This window comes from Schistosoma mansoni, chromosome 1, assembly GCF_000237925.1.
Source record: "Schistosoma mansoni strain Puerto Rico chromosome 1, complete genome".
NCBI classification, from domain to species: Eukaryota; Metazoa; Platyhelminthes; class Trematoda; order Strigeidida; family Schistosomatidae; genus Schistosoma; species Schistosoma mansoni.
This window is the reverse complement of record NC_031495.1, coordinates 15,402,137-15,424,854: the sequence shown is the minus strand read 5'-3', so window position 1 is coordinate 15,424,854 and position 22,718 is coordinate 15,402,137. Positions and strand designations below refer to the sequence as shown.

General features: G+C 33.1%; 1 protein-coding gene across 1 annotated transcript in view; it reads left to right on the top strand.

The window, feature by feature from the left end:
* Positions 1 to 22,718, top strand: part of Smp_141070 (hypothetical protein) — a gene marked incomplete at both ends in the record, with an annotated part of 118,507 nt that overhangs the window by 28,151 nt on the left and 67,638 nt on the right. The window contains one exon of the mRNA XM_018793410.1: positions 11,802 to 11,947. Coding sequence (XP_018647925.1) covers positions 11,802 to 11,947 — 146 coding nt within the window. The remainder of the gene's footprint in view (positions 1 to 11,801; positions 11,948 to 22,718) is intronic.

The window sequence follows — 22,718 nt, the reverse complement described above, 5'->3', positions numbered from 1 at the left end:
AATTCAAGGTTTAATAAGTATACTTTGTCAATTGATAACACTTGAAAGGATCTGTTAAACGAACTACTTTACTAAAGGAGGTCGGTCACGGCCCGAATGGCTCAGTGGTAACATCTCTGACTGTGGAGCTGAGTGACACGGGATCGAATCCGTCAGGGAGCAGCAGTTCCCTCAAGATTACAGGTACACCTTGCTGACAAGTGTTAAGTAGCACGAAACCCGGGTCCAGGGTTTCTTGTTGACCACCTCCAACCACCATCTTATCTCAACATAGTGCACGCAGTGTCGAGCCACCTAGACTAGTGGCCACATTGCAACTTGATCAATAGCATTCGATCAGCACTAAGACGGACTTGACATGCATGACATTGATCACCACACAGTGATAAATCAACCGTGAACTACTTTACTGACGATCTGAATTAATAACGTAAACTTCTAAAAATAGTTTTCTTGTTTAAAAAATTGACTCCAACTGTAAAACCAATGTGAATATGGGAACGATGAACGAATATTTCACCGCAGTTTAAGAGTATTACATCAAAGTATACACTTATAATCCTATGTAAGACAAAAGCTAAAGTCTTTATGTCTAATTGTCAATGCTTGAGCATTTAAATGATATTCCACAATTCCAGCTTAATTCAGTTCTTAATAGAACATATCAATCGGTCATTTTCATCCATGAGTCATCCTCAAGATCGTTAGACTCCATCAACGATAAATTTTCACTAGGATTTTGAGAATCATTGTGAAATCTAGGTTTTTTGTAAGTACATACTTCGTTTTTTAGTGTGGTATTTTTAATTTGTTAGAATTGAACTAATCTTCATAACCTTTTCAAGTTGATCAATAAGATTTAGTTTAAGATTATTTATAACATAGATTTTTATCCTTGCAACAGCTTTGAATATCGAGAAAAGTGCTTACCAGTTTATTGTGCTCTTGAACCTATCCTAAAGTATCGTTAGGCTTAGATGAGTAAGATTCATAGAACTCTTGTTAATAATACGGTTTAATGGTCAGTATTAATTATTTAGGAGGTCAGATGTTGAGATTTTTAAATGGAAAATGAAAGTAAGTTGTTCAGTTCTAAATGTTTATATCAATTGTAGGATAGATTTTAAATGTATTGCAGTCAAGAGAAGATCATAATAAACCGACTGAAATTAAAGATTTAATAACAAATCGGTGTACAATAGTTTATTTAAATTTCAAATCTTGTAGACTTATGATAAATTCATTATTCAATGAACGGATTAAAGCCAAGTCAATCAATTAGAATGCGAAACATGAACTTATGCACAACGTTGAATGATGATAAGTCTACGTTACAGACTGTTATCTGATGCTCGAAAATAATGAAAAGCATTTCAAAATTAGTATTTAACCGTTAAGAAAGCTTTTTTTGATTAGTAGATTTTATGAGTTTTAAACATTTTTATGTTTAGTTAAGAGAGTTTTATGAAGATTAGTTTAATTTGTAGGTTGTATTTGTCACGGATGAATTTCAGTTAAGAAATCGCTAGAAACTAGGGAGTATAGGACAGTTGTTTCGTCCTAGCATATGATTCTTCAATGCTGCGCATCCAGGCCCCCACCAGTGATGTGATGTATGACCTACGGGTCTCGTGGTAAACATCTAACCATTGGAACTATATGGCTGGTATTCGGTGATGCAATAAGAACTTTGATTATTTCGCAACACCGCGCAAGATTGTTTTATTGCATTGATGACAAATGTTTCATTTTTGACGTGTTTGAACTCCTCCTTGTCATGACTACTCACTAGAATTTCAGGAATACCTTGAGGTAATTCGGTAGTGAGCTAACTATTACAGTTCGTTTGAATAGGTCTTGTGGCGATCGGTTTAATTTGTAGGCTGTAATATTTTTTTGCCTACTTAAAATGACTATCAAAAGCTTTGGTTATTTACTTAATAACTAGGTTTAGAACTATTGATGAACAAGTGCTTACAACTTAATGAGAAGCCGTGACCAATGGAGTCCAATCCGTTTAGAGTGTGAGATAGTTATCCACTGAAAACAATGAAAGGTTGGGCAAGATAATAGATCGATTAAAGTTAGACATTATCACCGTTAGATAGTGGCTCAGTGGTCTAGAGGTTAAGCTTTCGCGCGCAAGACTGTGGATGTACACTGCTTAAACGAAACGGTCGTCCAGAGCTTTCAGGCTTTCAATGGTGGTCTAGCTTAGATCGACTCATGAATTCAACTACTAAAAAATAACTACAATCTTCATAAATTTCCATTCCGACTTTATTATCTTTCTGGGAGAGTAGTACTATTGAGCGAGTACGAATACATTTAACAGTTATGACATTTGTATACGATAAAGATTATTGCTCAATTTTTTTGTATTTAGAGATTTGTGTTTTTTCGTTATTCATGTTAAAGACTCAGTATCTCAATGAATAACAGATTGACATTTGAAATCAATCGTATTGTGCTCAAGTTTCAATATGATTATTAACACTGAAATGAAAAGAAATCTCAGCTCATGAATCTTAATTAGGATGAAATACATGTATTGTATTTCAGTTTGTAGTCATTATTCAATTTTATTTCACATTTTGTTTTTCTCTACTGAATTAATTGACGGTAGATAGCATGCAAGAAAGAAGTATATTTGTTATTAATGATAAGAAACAGATTTATCCTCTTTGATTATAATCCATAGATAATCATATTCAATTAGTTGTTTATCTATGGGTAATTTACTCTTCATTGAAACAAAGAAAATAATAAGCTAAGCTTTATTGAAACGAAAGATTATTTCTCTGTTGTTAGATAGAAAAAAAGTGAATAATTATGTTTTCACTCAACTGCAATGATATATGGTTAATTATAATGCGTTATAACAGTAAATTTATTGACATAAACTGTTTCTTATTTTCTATATTTGTATTTATGAAATAACAAAATGCAAAATATTAAAAGGCTTATAAGCAAATATAGATGGTGGCTACCAGTGGAATCCAGAACGCGGGTTTCTTCCTGTTTAGGACTCGTTGATTGGATGTGTTTGTAACCCAATACTGTTCGCTTCAAACGACATCGCGTTATCCACTGAGCTACTGAATCTTGATAGCCATTAGCTTGTGCAACGGCGTGAAGTATAAATTCATTTTGTATTGTTTGTTTGAATCTTCCCGTTGATTTTTAGAACTGCAATTGATTATTCTCTTGTTGGCATATGTGCATCCTGTGCAGATTGCTTCGATATCATCTTGAGATCAGGAGTGAACATTGACTCTGGGATGCAGGTGCATCCAGCTGATGTATCCCAAATAGAATGAAATGTGCGTCCTGGATTCCACTGCTAACCACTATCCACTTTTACTTCAAAAGCTTGCGACTTAAGTCAATATCGAGGAAATCCAAACAGGATACACATATGTCAATAAGAGACTGATCAATTGCAGTCCTAAACATCAACGGGAAGATTCAACCAGACAATGCAGAGTGAATTAAAAGGTTTATAGTTCATTTGAGCTTAACGGAATAGATTTTCAAGTAATTTTTTCTTATTGAAGTATGTTGGCTATGAAGAAGATGTAATTCGACTTTTTAGATTAATATACTCTCAGTCATTTAAGATTTGCGAACGTATGGTTGTATAACAATTTGTCACTAGGCTTTTTTAAACGGTAATTTGGATGAAATAAATCTTTTTATGCTATCCAATAACGAATACTACTTTTTCAACTAGAAATTCGCAATTATTAAATGTTTTTATTTAATGTATGAAATCTAGGGTTTTTTGATGGTATTACAGTAATTTTAAGGTAAAAGATGTCTGGGTCATCAGGTTTCGACTGAATATTCTTGAGTTATTTTACTCACCACGGAATTATATAGTCTTGCATTCAACCGCATCCGGAAAGATTAGACAAGTTCCTAATAGGATGATGTGTGAGTCATGGCCACATAACAAATATACTGTAGCTTCATATCATCTTAACACAATGGTCAAATACGATTTATGGTTGTGTACAGATTACACGAAATCTATATATGTATATAGTGGAATTCCTTCTAATTTAATAAAAGGTAAACTTGCTATTAAGATAGATAAAGTTTATTCACTTATATTCTAAGTCCTAAGTGATTTTGTAAAAGGTAGAAGATTGTGACTTATCAAGGCGGTAGAAGCCATCAGCACCAAATTTAAGGAACAACACTTATATGTGGAAAAAATGTTTATTCATCCTTACTGTTTGCCCATAATAAAGTCGGTTCATTTTTTTACAGTTAACCTTGTCAATGAACTCCATAAACTTTTAGCCTTTCATCTTTCATGTTCATATTGACTATACCTGTATGGTCTGAAGATCAAATTACTGAAAAACCGCTGTTCAATTAAATATTCTTTTCTTTATAACATTTAATGAGAATTTTTAAATTCTTAATTCTAATAGCTTAACTGCCTTTTAGCTTTGTCTACTATAAAACTAATTAACAGCTGAAATAGCAAATCATCAACAGAGACAATAAATCTCCACAAAAAACCCCTTTTGATAATAATAATCATATGCTCACTAGTGACTGACTTCGAGAGGTAAATTCAGGAGTTCTAGTGAGAAGCAGTGACCAGTGGAGTTCAAACCACGTCTGTTGTGAGATATCAACTCACTGAAGACAATTGGTGAACGGTTGCTCAACTTCGTGGATTAGTTGGAGTTGGACATAAACATCACCGGATGCCGGCTCAGTGGTCTATCGGTTAAGTGCTCTGGCGCGAGACTGATAGGTCCTGGGTCCGAATCTCGCGAGGCGAGGTCGTAGATGCGACTGTTGAGGAGTCCCACAATGGGACGAGACGGCCGTCCAGTGCTTTCAGGTTTTTGATGGTGGTCTAGCTTCAATTGATTCAAGCTTTCAACTATGAAAATACTAAATCTCCACAAAAAACCCCTTCTGATAATAATAACAAAGAAGTTGATTGGATTATTTTCATATAAAAGATGTCTAACAACTAAGAATTAGCAAGTTGGTATGAAAAAAATGACATAATTTATAAACTACCTTAACTGGTAAACAGTTAAGTGCTATGACACTTTATATACTATAAAAGTTAAACTCTAGTTAAGAGTAGAATTCTGGAAGCGTGTTTCTTTTTATTAGAGACTCGTCAATTTGATGAACCTGCATTCAAGTATTAAATGGTCACCTTGAAAATCAAACCTGATATATTTTGTCTCAAAAATCATTATATTATGCACTAAGATTAGGTAACTACTAGATTATATAATGGGTTTAAAATTTATTAAAAAGGGTTTATACTTTCTCATCGGTGATGTTACAGTTTACTATTGATCAGTCTTCATTTGTATACGTGTCTTCCAAGCGAATTACTTTGATATTATCATCTACTTACAAGATTTTATTAGAGTAGGATAGTGGTTAGGAATGAAACCTAAGAAGCATGTTTCAATCTATATGTTACTTATCAACTGAACGTACATTCACCTCAATGTTAGTGTTAACATTCGATTTATTCAATTGAACTAATCAATAAAAGTATTGAACTATTTTGTTAAAAATTTTTATTCTTGACAATTAAAATATTTAATCGATGATTTTTAGTAAAAAGGTTATCTGAATTAGAAAATTTCCCTTTTTCTCATATAGTCAGTCATTGGTCGTTAAGTGTTTAATCAATTCATTTGATAAAAAAAGTCTTATGAAATCAATTATTGATTTTTTTCAAATCAGAATTGTTTTTGTTCCTAAGACATAAGTCGGATTCGTTTATTTTTCCGATCAGTGATCATAAGGATAATTTGATGGAGTACAAATAAAAAAGCATCATGTAAAAATGTCTTTTTTTGATGGAAAAAAAGTAGTTGAAGGATATTCTGTGTCGGTTGTATACCTATTTCAGAAATAGAGTGTCGTTAGTCGTTATTTCTTTACGCAAGTAGTATAACTGTTTATTACTTACTTACTTACTTACGCCTGTTACCCCTCGTGGAGGACCATAGACCGCCAACAAGCATTCTCCATCCAACTCTGTCCTGGGAAATCCATTCCAGTTCCTTCCAGTTGTTATTCATCCTTTTCATATCTGCTTCTATTTCCCAGCGTAATGTGTTCTTTGGCCTTCCTCTTTTCCGCTTCCCTTCAGCATTCCAAGTTAGCTCTTGCCTTGTAATGCACATTGGTGATTTCCTTAATGTATGTCCGATACACTTCCAACGTATTTTCCCAATTTCCTCTTCAGCTAGAAGCTGGTTTGTCCTCTCCCATAAAACGCTGTTGCTGATAGTATCCGGCCAATGGATGTTGAGTATTTTGCGTAGACAACTGTTTATAAATACTTGTACCTTCCTGATGATGGTCGTAGTAGTTCTCTACGTTTCAGCTCCATACAGTAGGACTGTCTTGACGTTCGTATTAAAGATTCTGACCTTGAAATTAGTTGAGAGTTGTTTTGAGTTCCATATGTTCTTCAATTGTAAAAATGCTACCCTTGCTTTGCCAATCCTCGCCTTTACATCTGCATCAGATCCTCCTTGTTTATCAACGATGCTCCCCAGGTACTTGAATGTTTCCACCTCTTCCAGAGTTTCGCCATCAAGTGTGATCGGGTTGGTGTTCTCCGTGTTGCATTTGAAAATCTTGCTTTTTCCTTTGTGAATGTGGAGGCCTATCGATGCGGAGGCTGCTGCTACATTTGCTGTCTTCATCTGCATTTGTTCGTGTGTATGAGAGAGGAGGGCTAGGTCATCTGTGAAGTCCAAATCATCTAATTGATTCTGAGCTGTCCATTGTATTCCGTATTTCCCGTCAGATGTCGAATTCTTCATAATCCAGTCAATCACTAGAAGGAAGAGGAATGGGGAGAGTAGACAGTCTTGTCTGACTCCTTACTGGAAATGCATCTGTCAGCTGTCCTCCATGCATGACTTTGCACTGTAGTCCATCGTATGAGTTTTGGATAATGTTGACAATCTTTTCAGGAACTCCATAGTGTCGAAGAAGTTTCCATAATGTTCTCCTGCCCACGCTGTCAAACGCCTTCTCATAGTCAATGAATTTGACGTATAGTGATGAGTTCCACTCAACTGATTGTTCAACGATGATCCGTAGTGTCGCAATCTGGTCTGTGCACGACCTATCCTTACGGAATCCAGCCTGATGATCCCTAAGTTCGGCGCCTACTGCGTCTTTCATCCGATTCAGCAGCACTCTGTTGAAAACTTTTCCTGGTACTGATAACAAACTGATGCCTCTGTAGTTCTCACATTTGCTCAGATCTTTTTTTGGTAACTTGATGAGGTATCCTTCTTTCCAGTCCATTGGCACTTGTTCCTCTTCCCAAATCTTCTTGAATAGAAGGTGAAGCATATTTGCAGTTATTTCAATGTCTGACTTCAGTGCTTCCGCTGGTATATTGTCAGGTCCTGCCGCCTTCCCACTTTTGATTTGTCTGATGGCCATCTTGACTTCTTCGATCGTTGATGGAGTGACATCTATAGGAAGGTCAGTGTGTGCTGGTTCGATGTTTGGTGGATTCAACGGGGCTGGTCTATTCAGCAGTTCCTCGAAGTATTCTGCCCATCTTTCTCTCTGTCCTTGAATCTCAGTGATTGTCTTTCCTTCTTTGTCCTTGACTGGTCTCTCTGGTTTGCTATATCTCCCTGCCAATTTCTTCGTTGTACCATATAGTTGTTTCATATTCCCTTCTCTTGCAGCTTTTTCCGCCGCCGTTGCTAGTTCTCCCATGTATTTCTGCTTGTCGGCTTTAATGCTTTTCTTCACTTCCCTGTTTGCCTCTGCGTAGTCTGCTTGTGCTTTGACTTTCTCTGCTCGTGTTCGGCTGTTGTTAATTGCTAGTTTCTTGTTCTTCCTTTCTTCAATTTTGTCCAGGGTTCCCATAGAGATCCATTCCTTGTGATGATGCTTCTTAGGACCAAGAACCTCCTGACACGTTGTAGTTAGTGCTTCTTTTATCCCTTTCCAGTTGTCCTCCATCGTAGTTTTTTGTTCTTTCAGTAGATCCTGTAGAGCTTGGAACCTGTTGTTGAGAGTTATCTTGAATTCATGGAGCTTGTCAATATCTCGAAGGAAGGCTGTATTGAACCTTTGTGGTGCTGTTTGTCCAGTTGTCCAGTGTTTCTTTAGCTTCATTCTCATCTTGGCCACAACCAGGTGGTGATCTGAAGCTATGTCAGCTCCTCTCCGGGTTCTCACATCTTCCATTGATCTTCGGAATTTTTTGTTGATACAGATGTGATCTATCTGGTTCTCTGTGGTTTGGTCCGGTGAGATCCATCTAGCTTTGTGTATGCGCTTGTGTGGGAATATTGTGCCGCCTATAACAATTTGTTGAATGCACATAGGTTTGCAAGTCTCTCCCCATTTTCATTTCTCTCTCCTAATCCATGTCGTCCAATTACATCTTCATATCCTGTGTTGTCCACTCCATTTAGATCTCCCATCAGGATGGTGAGGTCCTTTCGTGAGCACTTCTCTATAATTGATTGCAGCCTTTCATAGAACTGATCTTTATCATCGTCGTTGCTATCATTGGTGGGTGCATAACATTGGATAACGTTCATTGTGATCCCTTGCTTCTTTGTTCTGAATGATGCTTTGATTATCCTGGGTCCATGAGATTCCCATCCCACAAGTGCATTTCGTGCTTCTTTGGACAGAATTAGAGCAACTCCCTGAGTGTGTGGAGCATTTTCCCCTTCGTGACCGGAGTACAGCAGCATCTCTCCTGTACCTAGCCTTCGTTGTCCAGTTTGTGTCCAATGGGTTTCGCTGATTCCGAGTACTGCCAAGTTGTATCTCGTCATTTCCATTGCTATTTGGCTGGTCTTTCCTGTCTCCCACATTGTCCGGACGTTCCATGTACCTATAAAGAGTGTTGCTCTGGTTGTAAGAAGGTGCATCGGTCTCAAGACTTCCGAAGAATTTCGGCTTTCATCATGAGACGTCATAATTATTCCTTCAACTCCGCTGGCAGAGTTTAAATGGTTTGAATTATTTCTTCTGGTTAGCGTTTTTTTTAGCGAGTTAGCTTTTCTACGGGATGGGGTTGATGGGTTGATCAGTTCACAATTATATATATAAGACAAAGTGATCCTTTGGAAATTCAAAAACCATCATTTATTAATTGTAATACTGACAAAACATCCACACTTTATGATTACTTTATCGGGGAACAAGAAAACAAAATGACTATAGAATGTAAAAGATGGTACAATTCATTACATTTTAGATGACCGCATCAAAAGTCTACCTTTTGAAATGATTTCAAAGACTCATAGATCATGAATAGTATATGTTAATGAACCTACTACAGATAATTGAACTAAATTATGTACTTTTTTCCCTTAAATTACTATCAAAATACAAATTCACTAGCTTCCTTTCATAGGACTTGGCAAATAATTTAGGTTGAACAAATAATAACAATTTTCAGAGGTGTATCAGGAAAATTAAGACAAGAGGTATCAATAAACAGTATTACTTCCAATGAAATTCTAAGTTTTACTCTCAACTGTAATTAAACTCATAAATATTTGATTGGATCATTAAAACAAAAAAAAGGAATTCACAAGTCAGCTAATTACATAATTGATAATAGTGATGGAAACTAAAATGACAAGTTTAATGGCATTAGTAGTAGTGTTTTGAGTAAAAAAAATGGCTTGATAGAATAGGCAAATATATCATCATTCAAAGTAAACTAACTCTGGAACTGAATGTATGTCACAAATAGTGAACCTTATTAGCTATAAATAAGAATTATATATTTGTAAAATCTCAGCGAATGGATTTGTTAGCTATATTAGCTATGTTGCACTGTTTGTTCTTTTATATAACCTGTTCTGAGTAAAAAATCGGAATAGTTTAAGATAAAGCGCATACTGTTCAAATTTATATGGATTATTATGTAAGATCACGTTTCGTTGTGTTGAAAAATTATGCTAGGAGAAAAAGTGTAACTGTCTTATGTTAAATACTCGGTCATATATATTGATGACATTCTTGTTTAATGCTCTTCATGAAGCAGCTTATTAGAAACAGCATTAAACGATGGATCAATGTTATGATGAAATTTACATAGCAATTTTGACTATATCAAAAATATACAAATTACGATTGATAATAATCTAAACACATTGCTGATTGTAATGAATTCATAAATTATAATTTCAAAGCTAACCAGTCAAACAAGCTCTTAAATCATCAAAGTCTTCGGTCTGATTAAATTATTTAGATTGAACCAGAGATCAGATAACATATTATTGTTTAATTCTGAGTAGTTTATTTGCATATGAGTATTGTCCTATAGGAAAACAGTTATGGTTCGAACATTTCAATGATAAATTATCTGACTGTGACATTGTGGGAAATGGGTTCGAATTCAAATTCTATACCCTGGAGACCAAAGATAAGCATTGTCAACTATCAAGGCATCTATCTGTAGGGATTTTTTATCAATCCACTAAACCAGATGATATATGAATAACACTGTTCAAAAAGAATACTATTTAGAAAGTTCGATATTAAAGATAAAATCTTATCTGGCACAAAAATTCCGTTTGGTGAATGATGTCAAAAAGATTATCGAACATTAAAAAAACCCTTGGATTATTTAAAATATAGAAGTGGCAAGATTTATTCCCATTAGGATTATTAACCATTGAATAAGTTATTAACGTAAGCTATTACATGATTGAACATGACTATATCACGAACTTTTAATCATCATTTTTATATTAAATGATAATGCTCCTATATCTAAGAGCCTAACATATTTGAAAGATTTCTAAAATTTAGGATTATTGGTCAATTCGATATTAGATTAAATTAGTGACTGAAATAAGCTATACAACCATTGAGAAGTAGGGATGCTAGAAAGCTATTTTGCCTTAGTACTCAGTAGTGTACACCATAGGTAAACGTGAAATCTTCAGTTCTTGTGACGAGGAAAATCCCATTAAGTCACTAATTCAGAATACAGTGGGTTACATATCCGACCTAAGTCAATTTGCCAAATGCAGCGATCGTTAGGGTGTCTTTATCTCACTCTCAAGACGGTTGAACTATATTAGCCTTCTAAGGAAATATCAGGAATTATTCCTAAAATTGGCCAAATAATTTTCCGCCAAAGATAAACGTAAAGATGTATTTCCTAAAATTCTTGTGAAGACTGTAACTTTTTGAGTAAGCTTATTTGGGATTAGTTTTCCGGCTTTCTCCAAACCAATATAGATATTTTGAGCTAACGCTTAGTTTTACTGTAGTTAGTCGAGAAGTTAAACGAGTTAGCCATTTCATTTTATTTAAAGGTTCATTAAGGCTAGTAAGTTAATGACTGTAGGTGTGAAACGATCTCTCTTGAATTTTAAAACAACAAGAAAGAATATAGCTATTATGGATGTTTCCGTTGACACTAGGTTCTTTAAACTAGATTGTTTTATTGAGGAGGGTATCATTTCCAAACTGAATGATATTATAAGGACCATCAGAATAAAAACTAATTTTATAAAAATGAAACAGCATTAAAAGTGCTCATATTAGCTTGACATCGGTGCTATTCTTGATGTTGTTTAGAATAACAATCATAGAATTCTCAACTAAATCACTCAGATGGGTGAATCCAATGAAACTTATAGGTCTTTTGTTATTCTCTTTGACGAAAATTCCACGTTATAAAAAAACTTTGTCTGTGTAATAGTTAGGAACTGACGTTATTCATCTAATTATTTACACTTTCTCATGGACTTATTTTCATTTTTGTACTTAAAATTCAGTGATGGACGAATAAAACCCGGAGATCGTATACTAACAATTAATAGTATACATACAGGACAGTTAACTTGTGAAGAAGCAATGAAATTAATACAATCTATTAGAAATTGTTTAACATTGACTATAGAGTACAATGTAGCCAATTTCGGTAAGTTATTGTAACTTTAGTATTGTTGTACAAATATATATATATATATATATATATATATATATATATATGTATATGGTTTTCAGGAGTTAAGATTAGGAGAGAATTTATTTGCTTATTCACAAAGGATTTTCAAATTCTTATCTTGTAAACAGTAAGACATTCCAATTTTTTTATCTAAATGTGTAAACGTTTCTGGATAACGGATGTGTGTGTATGTGAATTAGAGGTAGAAAGAAAGGAAAGAGGATGAAGTATGTGACAGTATATGATAACCAAAGTACATTCTAACTGTCTACTACATTCATTGGTGCATTATACATAGTCATGATAATATTTTTAGGTGAGATAAATCTCAAAGCTTAGGTAGTTTGCAAAGATTTCTTTGTCAATAAAACAGTGAAAAAACCTTCGACAACATTCGATTATTAAATGGATGTCATGTACCAACTTGAGGCATCTAAGGACTGATCATCGACGACCACAAACGAGATCGAACCGTAAATATCTTGGTTTTTTAAAAAAAGACAAGATTTTGTTGGATTTTCTATTGGAGATCCAATATTTCACATATTTAACCTTAATTAGTTCAAAAAACAACGGATAGTTAGTCCAACATCATGTCTAAATGACTATCTTACTCCTAAAGCAAGTGACTCTTTTGGTGAATGTTTCTCACCGGAATTTCAGGGAATTCATTTGGATAGTTATTTTCTAAAATTTTGTACATTCAAAATGTGATAAATCTTTTGAATAATTAGACTGAATACACACCATTTATCAACTTTAATGAATTATTACGACACAATATAACAGAAATATCAATAGTCTGGTCATTCAATGTGTATTCCGTTTCTTCAACACCATCTTCATCATGAACTGAGGCAGTTAAGCTGCATCACAAGTCAACTGAATTTTGAAATACGAATTAATAAATCCAGATGCGATGATCGAAATGTACCCTGTTCACTGAGAAACTTCAGTTTATCTGGGTTTATGAGTACGTAGTGGTCAAAAGTTCTAACTAAAGACAAACCAGTTCTCTAGTAATCTTTAGCCTTTACCATTTCCCTAGGAGATTCTTTTTTGTGATAAAAGCTATTTACATATGGCAATGGGAGAGTTCACGATTTAAGTGTATCTTTGTTTTCTTAAATAAACACCTTATCAACTATGTTAATTCATGTTAAAACTGATTCATCAAACTTTACTGAAAAATAAATTTTTCTTTACCTAAATAGTCCTTGATCAGTCTAACGAAGTAGATTTTCTTTTATATTATATTGTAAACAAAACACATCAAATAATCCAGTATAAACCATACTTGTTTATCACAAATGTTTCTATTCAACAGTTAACAGTATGCTTGAACACACATGAAATAAATAGTATGATTTCATTTAGTATTGTTTGTTTGAATCTTCCCATCGATGTGTTAGAACTGCAACTGGTCAGTCTCTAATTGGCATATGCGCATACTGTGCGTATTGCCTCGATATAGCCTTAATTCACAAGCATGGTAAGCAGAGATGGATGGTGGCTAGCAGTGGAATCCAGGACGCGCGTCTCGTCCTATTCGGGACTCGTCAGCTGGATGTACCTGCATCTCAGAGTTAATATTCACTCTGGGACTCAAACCCAGTACTTTTTACTTCAAACGCCATCGCGTTATCCACTCGGCCACTGAGTCCTGATAGCCTGATAGTCTGGTATCAATTCAAATGTCCTATGATTTTTGTACACAAACCATATTGTTGTATACAACCTACAGCAGTTGTAAGAAGAATAAAGCTTAGTAACCAGTAATATTATACTATTGGTTTATCGACTAGTTTAAACGATAACAATACATTACAATCAAGGGTTTGAATGATCTCTTTGTTGGTAATCATTAGTGGATTTTGAACAGTCTTTTGTGATATACATGCGTTCTTTAAGGATTATCTTGGATTAGAATAGATGCATTGTGGCTAGCAGTAAAATATGCCTATCGTCCTATTCAAACTAATCGACTTAGTGATTTTGTATCCTAGTGTTGATGTTCCTATTGAAACTTTAACTCAGAATCTTTCGCTTCAAACATCAACATTATATTCAGCGATCTACTGAGTTCATATATCTATTAACTTGTTCGATAAGTATGATGCTTACATTATTATTCGTAAGAGTGTTATTTATTCCGTTTTTAATATTAAGAACTGAATTTGTTGATATTTGTGTGCTCTGTGAGGATTGACTTAATATATCAATAAAATTTTCATAGATTTATTTGCTGTTTCAGTGTATCCAAATCAGATCTTAGCAGTTTGTTTCGGAAAATTCTTTCCAGAAGAGAAAGGCTCATCTTAGATACATCATATAATTTATGAATGTTAGTAGTCAAATGAACTGATGATTTTTTCAAAACAATCATTCACCTTAAGAAAGTAGTGTGAGACCGAATTCGATCTACAAAATATGATACTTTTGTTCTAATACATTTCGAACAGTCTGATCATATGTATATCCTTCAAAACATGTATACATGAAAACTAATGAAGTTCAGTTAGTTTGGAAATATAAGCTCAGATACACAAACATAGAGAAGAGTAATCAAAGAATGAAATCAATGGTTCAGTAACATAAACTTATCAACAGTTTCAGAATCATTTAGCTTCAAGTTCATCAATACATCTAGGGATTAAAAGTCAAGCTGCTTAATAATAAAGCCTAATTAAAAAAGAATGTAGGATTGAACTAATAACAACTTTTATCAACTGCATATTCTTAAGGTTGTGGAAGGTTAGGACATTAAAAACCCAAGTCGCCTTTAGTGCACAAAAACAGTTTGTTTTAACTTTAAGTTCTTCATGGTATTCTGTAATCTGCTTTAATGTCTAGAGTGATTTCTTTTGTATTTCATATAAAACTGTCTATTTATCTCTTGTATTATCAGTTGTCATTTGCTATTTAAACATGGTAAGAGCAATAAAATTTACATAATAAAGTGGGTTTATTGTTGTTCATAACGTTTTCTCTACTTATAAACATGTTAATGAATTTGCTTATTAAGAATCATTAACATAAAACGGAATTCGAAAAAATGAATTTTCCATCAATAGCTACCTCTTCAAAAGTTTATAAAAACCTTGTTAAAGGTTTGATTCTTATCTTTATTTATATTTCAGACAACAACAATTCATTTTTCTGAATTCTAAATGATGTTATTGATTTACAATAATCATATATTACTCACTTACTTACGCCTGTTACTCCTCGTGAAGGAGCATAGGTAGCCCACTAGTTCTGGTTAGGTTTTTTTTCAGCAGGTTATCTCTCTACGGGATGCCCAACCCTCCTCCTTTACCCGGGCTTGGGATCGGCAGTAACTCTATGAGAGCTACAGGCGGAGTTAATCATACATATTAGCTTATATATAGTTGAAGAGATAGTTATGATATTAAATCAACTAATTGTATTCTAGAAATGTTGTTGTTTCCAGCTTTGTTTAAATCTATGGAGAGGATTGATTGTTGTTAGTGTACATTCGACCTTTGGTTTAAATGACTTTTGCTATTTTTCATATGTCAATACTTTGATAGGTATATATGTAACTAGATTATTTGAAACGTAATTGTATGGATAGATCAGATATTTTTTTGATCAACTCCATCATCTCATTGTTCTTTTGTAAATGAACTTTTTATCAGCCAATATGTCATGCATTTTAATCCTACTTTATTCATTATGCTTTAAACAATGAATAAGTATTTGTTGTGAAATACGACTTATCCAATCTTGGCACTATGCCAAATCAATGACGTTGGACCAGTATGAGCAGTCTAGTGTCCTTATCAGTCCTTTGTCTACCTAGCCCTTCCAGTTGAGTCCAAAACACCAATTACAGCTTCTGCTATGCGAATCATTTATTTCAAGTATACTCGGTTTATATGCTGGACAGACAGACCCCATCATACCATAAAATAGAAAATAATATTCGTACAACAACAAGCCAAATGTGGCTGTGAACGTGGAATATAATAATCAATAAACTTAATATAATTTAGGGACAGTAAATCGTATAATAATAATCCATAGGTCAAAATGAAGCTTATAATAAGATAAATATATATAGATTAAATCTAGTCACTGAATAGTTATACAATAACATTATATATAGAATAAAAGTCCATTAATAGGTCCCGGAAGTTACCCCTACTTATGTCTTCACTAGGATATAACAGTATTATTAAGAGAATTTAACAATAAACTCAATTGTTCGTTCAATGTAATAGTTACATCACATCATTAAATACAATTTTGAAAAAGTATACAAACTACATCATAGTGAAAGGATATCTTCTGGGGGGGGGGTGATTTTAAAAATATATATATAAACAAGTGATAAATACTATAGCTTTATATTGTTAAAAATATTAACAAATGATAGTGAAAATCACTTTTTTTAAAAAAAAAGAATATTTGTTCTCATATTACTAAAACAGTTCATCATGTCACTAGGCAATCTGTAAAACGGAAAGGAGGGGGGTGTAGGTGATTTTTTTTAATTTAATCGGCTAACTTTTTTTATTATAAAAGTACTTTGATCATCATAGAAAATAAACTTTAAAATTTATAAATTTCAAAACGAATTCACTGAATGTATTTCATCAAACGGATTAAATTAGTTTGAATATTTTCTAAAGATAACTAATGTGCTTTAACCAAATAAGAATTAGTTGACTGAAACTATATGTTTACCCGATAATCTAAGGATTATCTATTATATTAGATAGGTAAGTAAGCTGAACTAAGTCTATGGACTAAAACAAACAAACAAACAAGAAATACAGTCAGTTTTGTTTTAACCAACAAACTAAGTTGAATTGTTAAATAATTCAGGATAAATTGAGTATTTGTAGATAAATGTAAAGAAAATTAATGAAGAGAGATGAGAATCAAAGAACAAAAAAAAGCAAACCCAAAGGGATATGATTTATTAACAGAATAGATTTTTAAGTGAAGTATGTCGTATTGTACAATTCATTAAATAGGATTTGTTAATAACTGAAAACTTCGTTTCTAATTAAATGAAGATATTTTGAAGATTATTTGGAAAGAGACATTTTCAGTAGTAAAATAAAAAGTAGACATCTATATTATTCATAAATTATCTAAACCGTAATTTGAAATAAATGAGATGTTGAATGATTCTTCTTTGCCAAGTTTTTGAAATAATATTTAGCGCGGAAATGGATGGTGGCTAGCATTGGAATCTGGGACGTACGTTTCGTTCTATTAGGGACTCGTCAGTTAGATGTACCTGCATCTCATAGTTGATGTTCACTCCGGGTCGGTACTGGGTCTGAGTCTCAGAGTGAACGTCAACCCTGAGATGCCGGTACATCTAACTGACGAGTCCCAAATAGGACGAAACGCGCTTCCTGGATTCTACTGCTAGCCACCATCCATCTTTGCTTAGAATGCCTGTGACTTAAGGCAATATCGAGGCAATCCGTACAGGATGCATTTATGCCAACAGGATAATGATCAATTACAGTCCTAAACAACAATCTGAAAATACAAGTAAACAACACCAAGTGAATTTAATATTTAGCGCGTTTTAAAAATTTAATTCATTCATTCATTTTGGAACTGTCCATTCTCTAACTCTTCGGGACATTTATTTTTTAGCATTAAAAATTATTATTTAATGTCACATTAAATATTGTATTTCAAAAACATCTAGCTTACTAGTCCCAAATAGGAAAGAACCCAAATTCTGGATTATACCTTTAACCAAAATACATTTATTCGAAAATTGTCATGTTGAGTTTAATCAAATGAATAACTCACAGTTGTATATTTTCCTTTTTTGTCAAAAATCACTGTCTAATTCATGATTTAAAAGAAATTATACTTGAATATTATAGACAGAGGGTCTTATGCTTCTTAATACTAAAACAGTGAAATTCACTCGAGTCATTTGATTTGAAGATTATGTTGTAGAATTACTTAATCGAACATGGTTTGTCCTGAAAATTAGATAACATGATGTTAAGTATTATTCAAAGAGAAATCAAAATCGTAGATTATTTTCTGATGGTAAATGGTCATTTAGAAATTATTTTTATCACAAGCTAAAGACCAACAAAAAACAGGAGAGGTTCGGGCATATGTTTTGTCCTAGAAGTTTGATGCTCTATCACTTCAGTCCATGATAGGAGCATTTTTGAAAGTATACAGTCTTTATAAATCCTTTATCTTAAAAATATCGTCTTCTTGAATAGATGAATAACCATTGACATTTCATGTAATTATACTCACACTAACTTGAGAACTGTTTAAATCCGATTTTACTAAAGCAGGAAAACCTTGGGAAAAGGAAGATATTTATCACTATATTAAAATTTTCTGCCATCAAATGTTCAGTGTTTTTCAACCTTGTGACTTCATCACTGTCTTCTTTTTTTAATGGTTGGATTCATAAATTGATCTAAGCTAGACCACCACTGAAAACCTGGAAGTAGTGGATGACTGTTTTGTTCTAGTGTGGGACTCCTCAACAGTGTGCACCCACGATCCCGCAATCAGGGTTTGAATTCAGGATGTTCTGTCTCGCGCGCAAACGCTCAACCTCTAGACCACTGAGCTGGCATTCAACGGTTTGAGTCCCGCATGCGGAATCGTAGATGCGCACTGTTGAAGAGTCCCATACTAGGACGAAACGGTTGTCTAGTGCTTCCAAGTTTTCAATGGTGGTCTAGCTTACATCGACTCATAAATTTAACTGTTAAAATCGCTACAATCTGCACAAAATCTCATTTTAATAATATTTTCTTTTTATCAGATCAAAAAAGGCTCATCCAAGCATTTATCATATTTATGTAGTCCTACTTATAACACTAAACGTCTAATAACTTTATATGGTATCAAAGTATTTGTTTTACTACTCACAGAATAATTAAGTCCTACCACACTGTATCCATTATTTTACGCTAAATTTACTTCAAACAATATACTATTCAAGTACTCAATTTTAGACAATTTAAAATCTGTCAGAGTATGTCCATTTGATTTGTTTATAATTAGTGTATGAGCTAGCGGAAATGTCAGTCATTTAAAGTTTCAGGAAATCACTTAAGTAGAGTTAAACGAAATTCACAAGATGAAACAAACCATAATAATTTATAATGAGTGGAATCGGAGAATGAAAATTATTAAAAAGAAACTGAAGAGGCAAAGGAACACAAACAATTAGTGAAGATACTCAATTTTGACTATTTTTATCCCAATGTCTTACTAAGTCATCGATCACAGACTTTGACTTTTTCAGTCGTAATCACGACGTTAGTAATATTTGACGCAGCTCGATAACTGGCGATTTTTTGAGGGTGTTGTTATGTTTTGGTCTTGTTATAAACCTGTATTTGTTTATTCTAATTTCATACTGATTTAAGTGACCTTGGATGGTAAATTCCTTGAGCAATTTAGCTAATGAGGATTCACAGCCACTCCATCTGACCTATCATATCTACTTAACACCCCATAAATAATCTCAACATCACAAACTCAAAGGTTTCAATATACGCTAGAAATTGTTTGAAAATATATACCATGCAAAACAAGCAGTTTACAGATCTTAGCCATCAAAACAGTATATAGTGAAACGTTGTCGTGTGATTGCTCTCTAATACGTGGGTTAATATATCATTTCGATTATTTAGTAGCATAAATTAGTGGAAATCAAAGTAGCATCATTCACGTGTACAGGGATGAATGCATCAGATCTAATGAAGATTCCAAGTTAACTGTAGTAGTGGACTGACATCACCAATTTGCGCCTAATGACTAGACTAGGAATCTCTCTCACGCACATAAGCTTAAAGGGTCACAGTTCAGAACGGAAGTTTTCATAAGGTTATTCATATAAAGACTGTAAGGAGCGTCAGATTTGAAGTATAATTTATGCCTTCTTATTATTTATATTATATCTGTCCCGTCTAAGACATAAAAGATGTGTCCTGTTTCAAATCATAAACAAAATGAAACTGTTATTCATTGTGATTTAGAATAAATATATCAACCTTCATGATAAAGAAACTTATTTCAATATATATATATATATCCATGTAAAAGATACGTACTTTTACAAAATAAATATTTCATAGGGTTGGTCTATTTAACCCATTGGGCATATTTGCTATACTTGTTTGACGAACTCCGTGAACTAAGTTATTCGTTCATTTATCAAAGTTGTTAGATTCAGATATCTTTTTTTTCTTTGTTTATCATAATGACATCATGAAAGGTGGATATTTAGTTTAATAAGATAGTTTATGTATATTTGATAAGTTTAAAGTTAGACTTCTTTAATGGACTGGTCTCATATGTGATACCATCGAAATACTAGCAACTTTGAACAAATGATAAAGATTCATACAAAATTCGATCGTTAAAAGAAATGACGTTTATCGTTTAATAAATTCAAACTTTCACAATTGATCGATCACTGAGTGATGATCAGTGTCATGTGTGTCAAGTCCTTCTTAATGCTGATTGAATGCTATCGATCAAGTTGCAATGTGGCCACTAGTCTAGGTGACTCGACACTGCGTGCACTATGTGGAAATAAGATCTTATGACAAGGAATCGAATCCGTCAGGGAGCACCAGTTCCCTCAAGATCACAGGTACACCTTGCTGACGATTACCGAGTAGCACGAAACACGGGTCCAGGGTTTCCTGTTGACCACCTTCAACCTTTGACAGATCTTTCCATTGAATTATAAAATGCTATTTATTAGTATGTTGCTTTGAAATATAGTGTAAGTGGAAAGTAATGGAAATGATGAAAACATGAACAATGTTAGCTGTTTATTGAAATATTTATTCAAGTAACACACACTACTGTCTTGAAGATTTGAATATAAAAAACTGTTATCAAATTGTCCTATCAGAAATGGGCCACATTATAGAAGGTCTTGTTGAATGCAATCTATAATTCAACAGTTATATCAACCAAAAAGTTAAATCAGTATCGAACTCAATAGTCAAAAAAAAAGTTTCATTGTTATAACAGGGCAATTCACTGTAGTGTGTTTTATAATTATTGATCATGTTATATATATCTATCTATCTATTTATCTTTAGAGGGATATGTTTGTTTTATACTTCTCATAACAGTTGGATTTGTCTCGATTGGATTTATATACAAATGTCATGTGCGATTATTTTCAAGATTTGTTTATTCAAGACTAGGCATTATTTATGGTCATTTTTGTATGTAGAGGTATATGTATATATATGCGTAATGGTGATAAATTTAAGCTTAATCGTAATGGATGATTTAAAACGATTAATCAGGGAAAATGAATCAAAAAACTCTTGAGAAACGTAGTTTATTCTGGTTCAAAATGTTCACTAATCCTGATAATACAAACATATGAATTATATATATATATATTTATATATTCAGAATGAATTAAAGAGAACCGTGAATTAAATGTGAACATGTATTAATTTATTCATAGTTCTAGCCCTGAAGTTAAATAGATTGAAACATAAGTCTAAACATCAACTCCGAATAGAGTTTTACTTTTTATCCATTCAGACGGTTACTTGGAGTCCTTGATACAAATTAGTCAAAGCTTAATATACTTTAACAGAAATTTATAAATGTCTTTCTGTCTTCGTTCATACACGTTACATGGAAACTATGTAATTAGTCAGCTAGTGTGTTAAATTGATAATGATACTTCAAGAATTAGTTCATGATCAATTAGGAATAAGGTAGCTTAGTGTAGTTTAAAGTTACAATACTTCTTGCAATAATCAATCTAATGAGAGGATTTATTGAAAAACATGCCCATAGTAACAATATTGACCAGTAAATCAAGTTAATCTTATATAAGGACTTTTGTCTAAATTAGAGCGAATAGTTTCACAGTATTTGAGCGCCGAGTTGATGTAAGACATTAAATTGGAATAATATATTTGTAAAATCTCAGCGAATAAACTTGAAGTAAACCCAACGTTTCGCCTGGCAATCTCGTCCAAGCTTTTTCACGGAATTATAAACAAACATCAAAATTATCGAATATAAATAGGTAGTACATGGTTCTTCGTTTCATTGTACACTGAATAGGTCATCCAATCAGCGTTAAAAATGTCTAAACTAGGTATATGTATTAGTGTGTAAGAGATTTGTGATGTGAAATGACATGTGTCAAGATAACACATTGTATGTACACGTAATTGGTGAGAGAAATTTTAATGTTATATTTTCACAACCTTTTATCACTTAAGTTGTTAATTTTTAATGCTTAAACACTATCATTTTACTATAAATTCTGGTAATAAATTCCACTATTCAACATAAATATCTTGTCTTACTTTGTTGTTAAGAACCTATGGCTCTCAACAATTGAGTTGTAAGCTCGAATCCATTATTATCTATTGCGTAGAATTATCAATCATCATTTTTTCAAAAAAAATGTCACCTAAATTCAAGTTCATAAACTTTGCACTCGACTAAAACATTGGACTATTTTATAATTATTATAATTTATAAACTATTTTCTTAATTTTTACATTTCAAAATATGAAAGGAGTCTTACGATACATATTTGAGTACTTTAACTATTACAGAATTACTTTATACTTATCTTTTACTCAAATTATATAATCTATATTTCTTTATTTTATTTATATTTTGCTGCTAGGCAAAAAGTAACTTGTATATAAGTAGTCTATTTTTACTTTTTTATTCCTGTTACTCCCAATAGAGCATA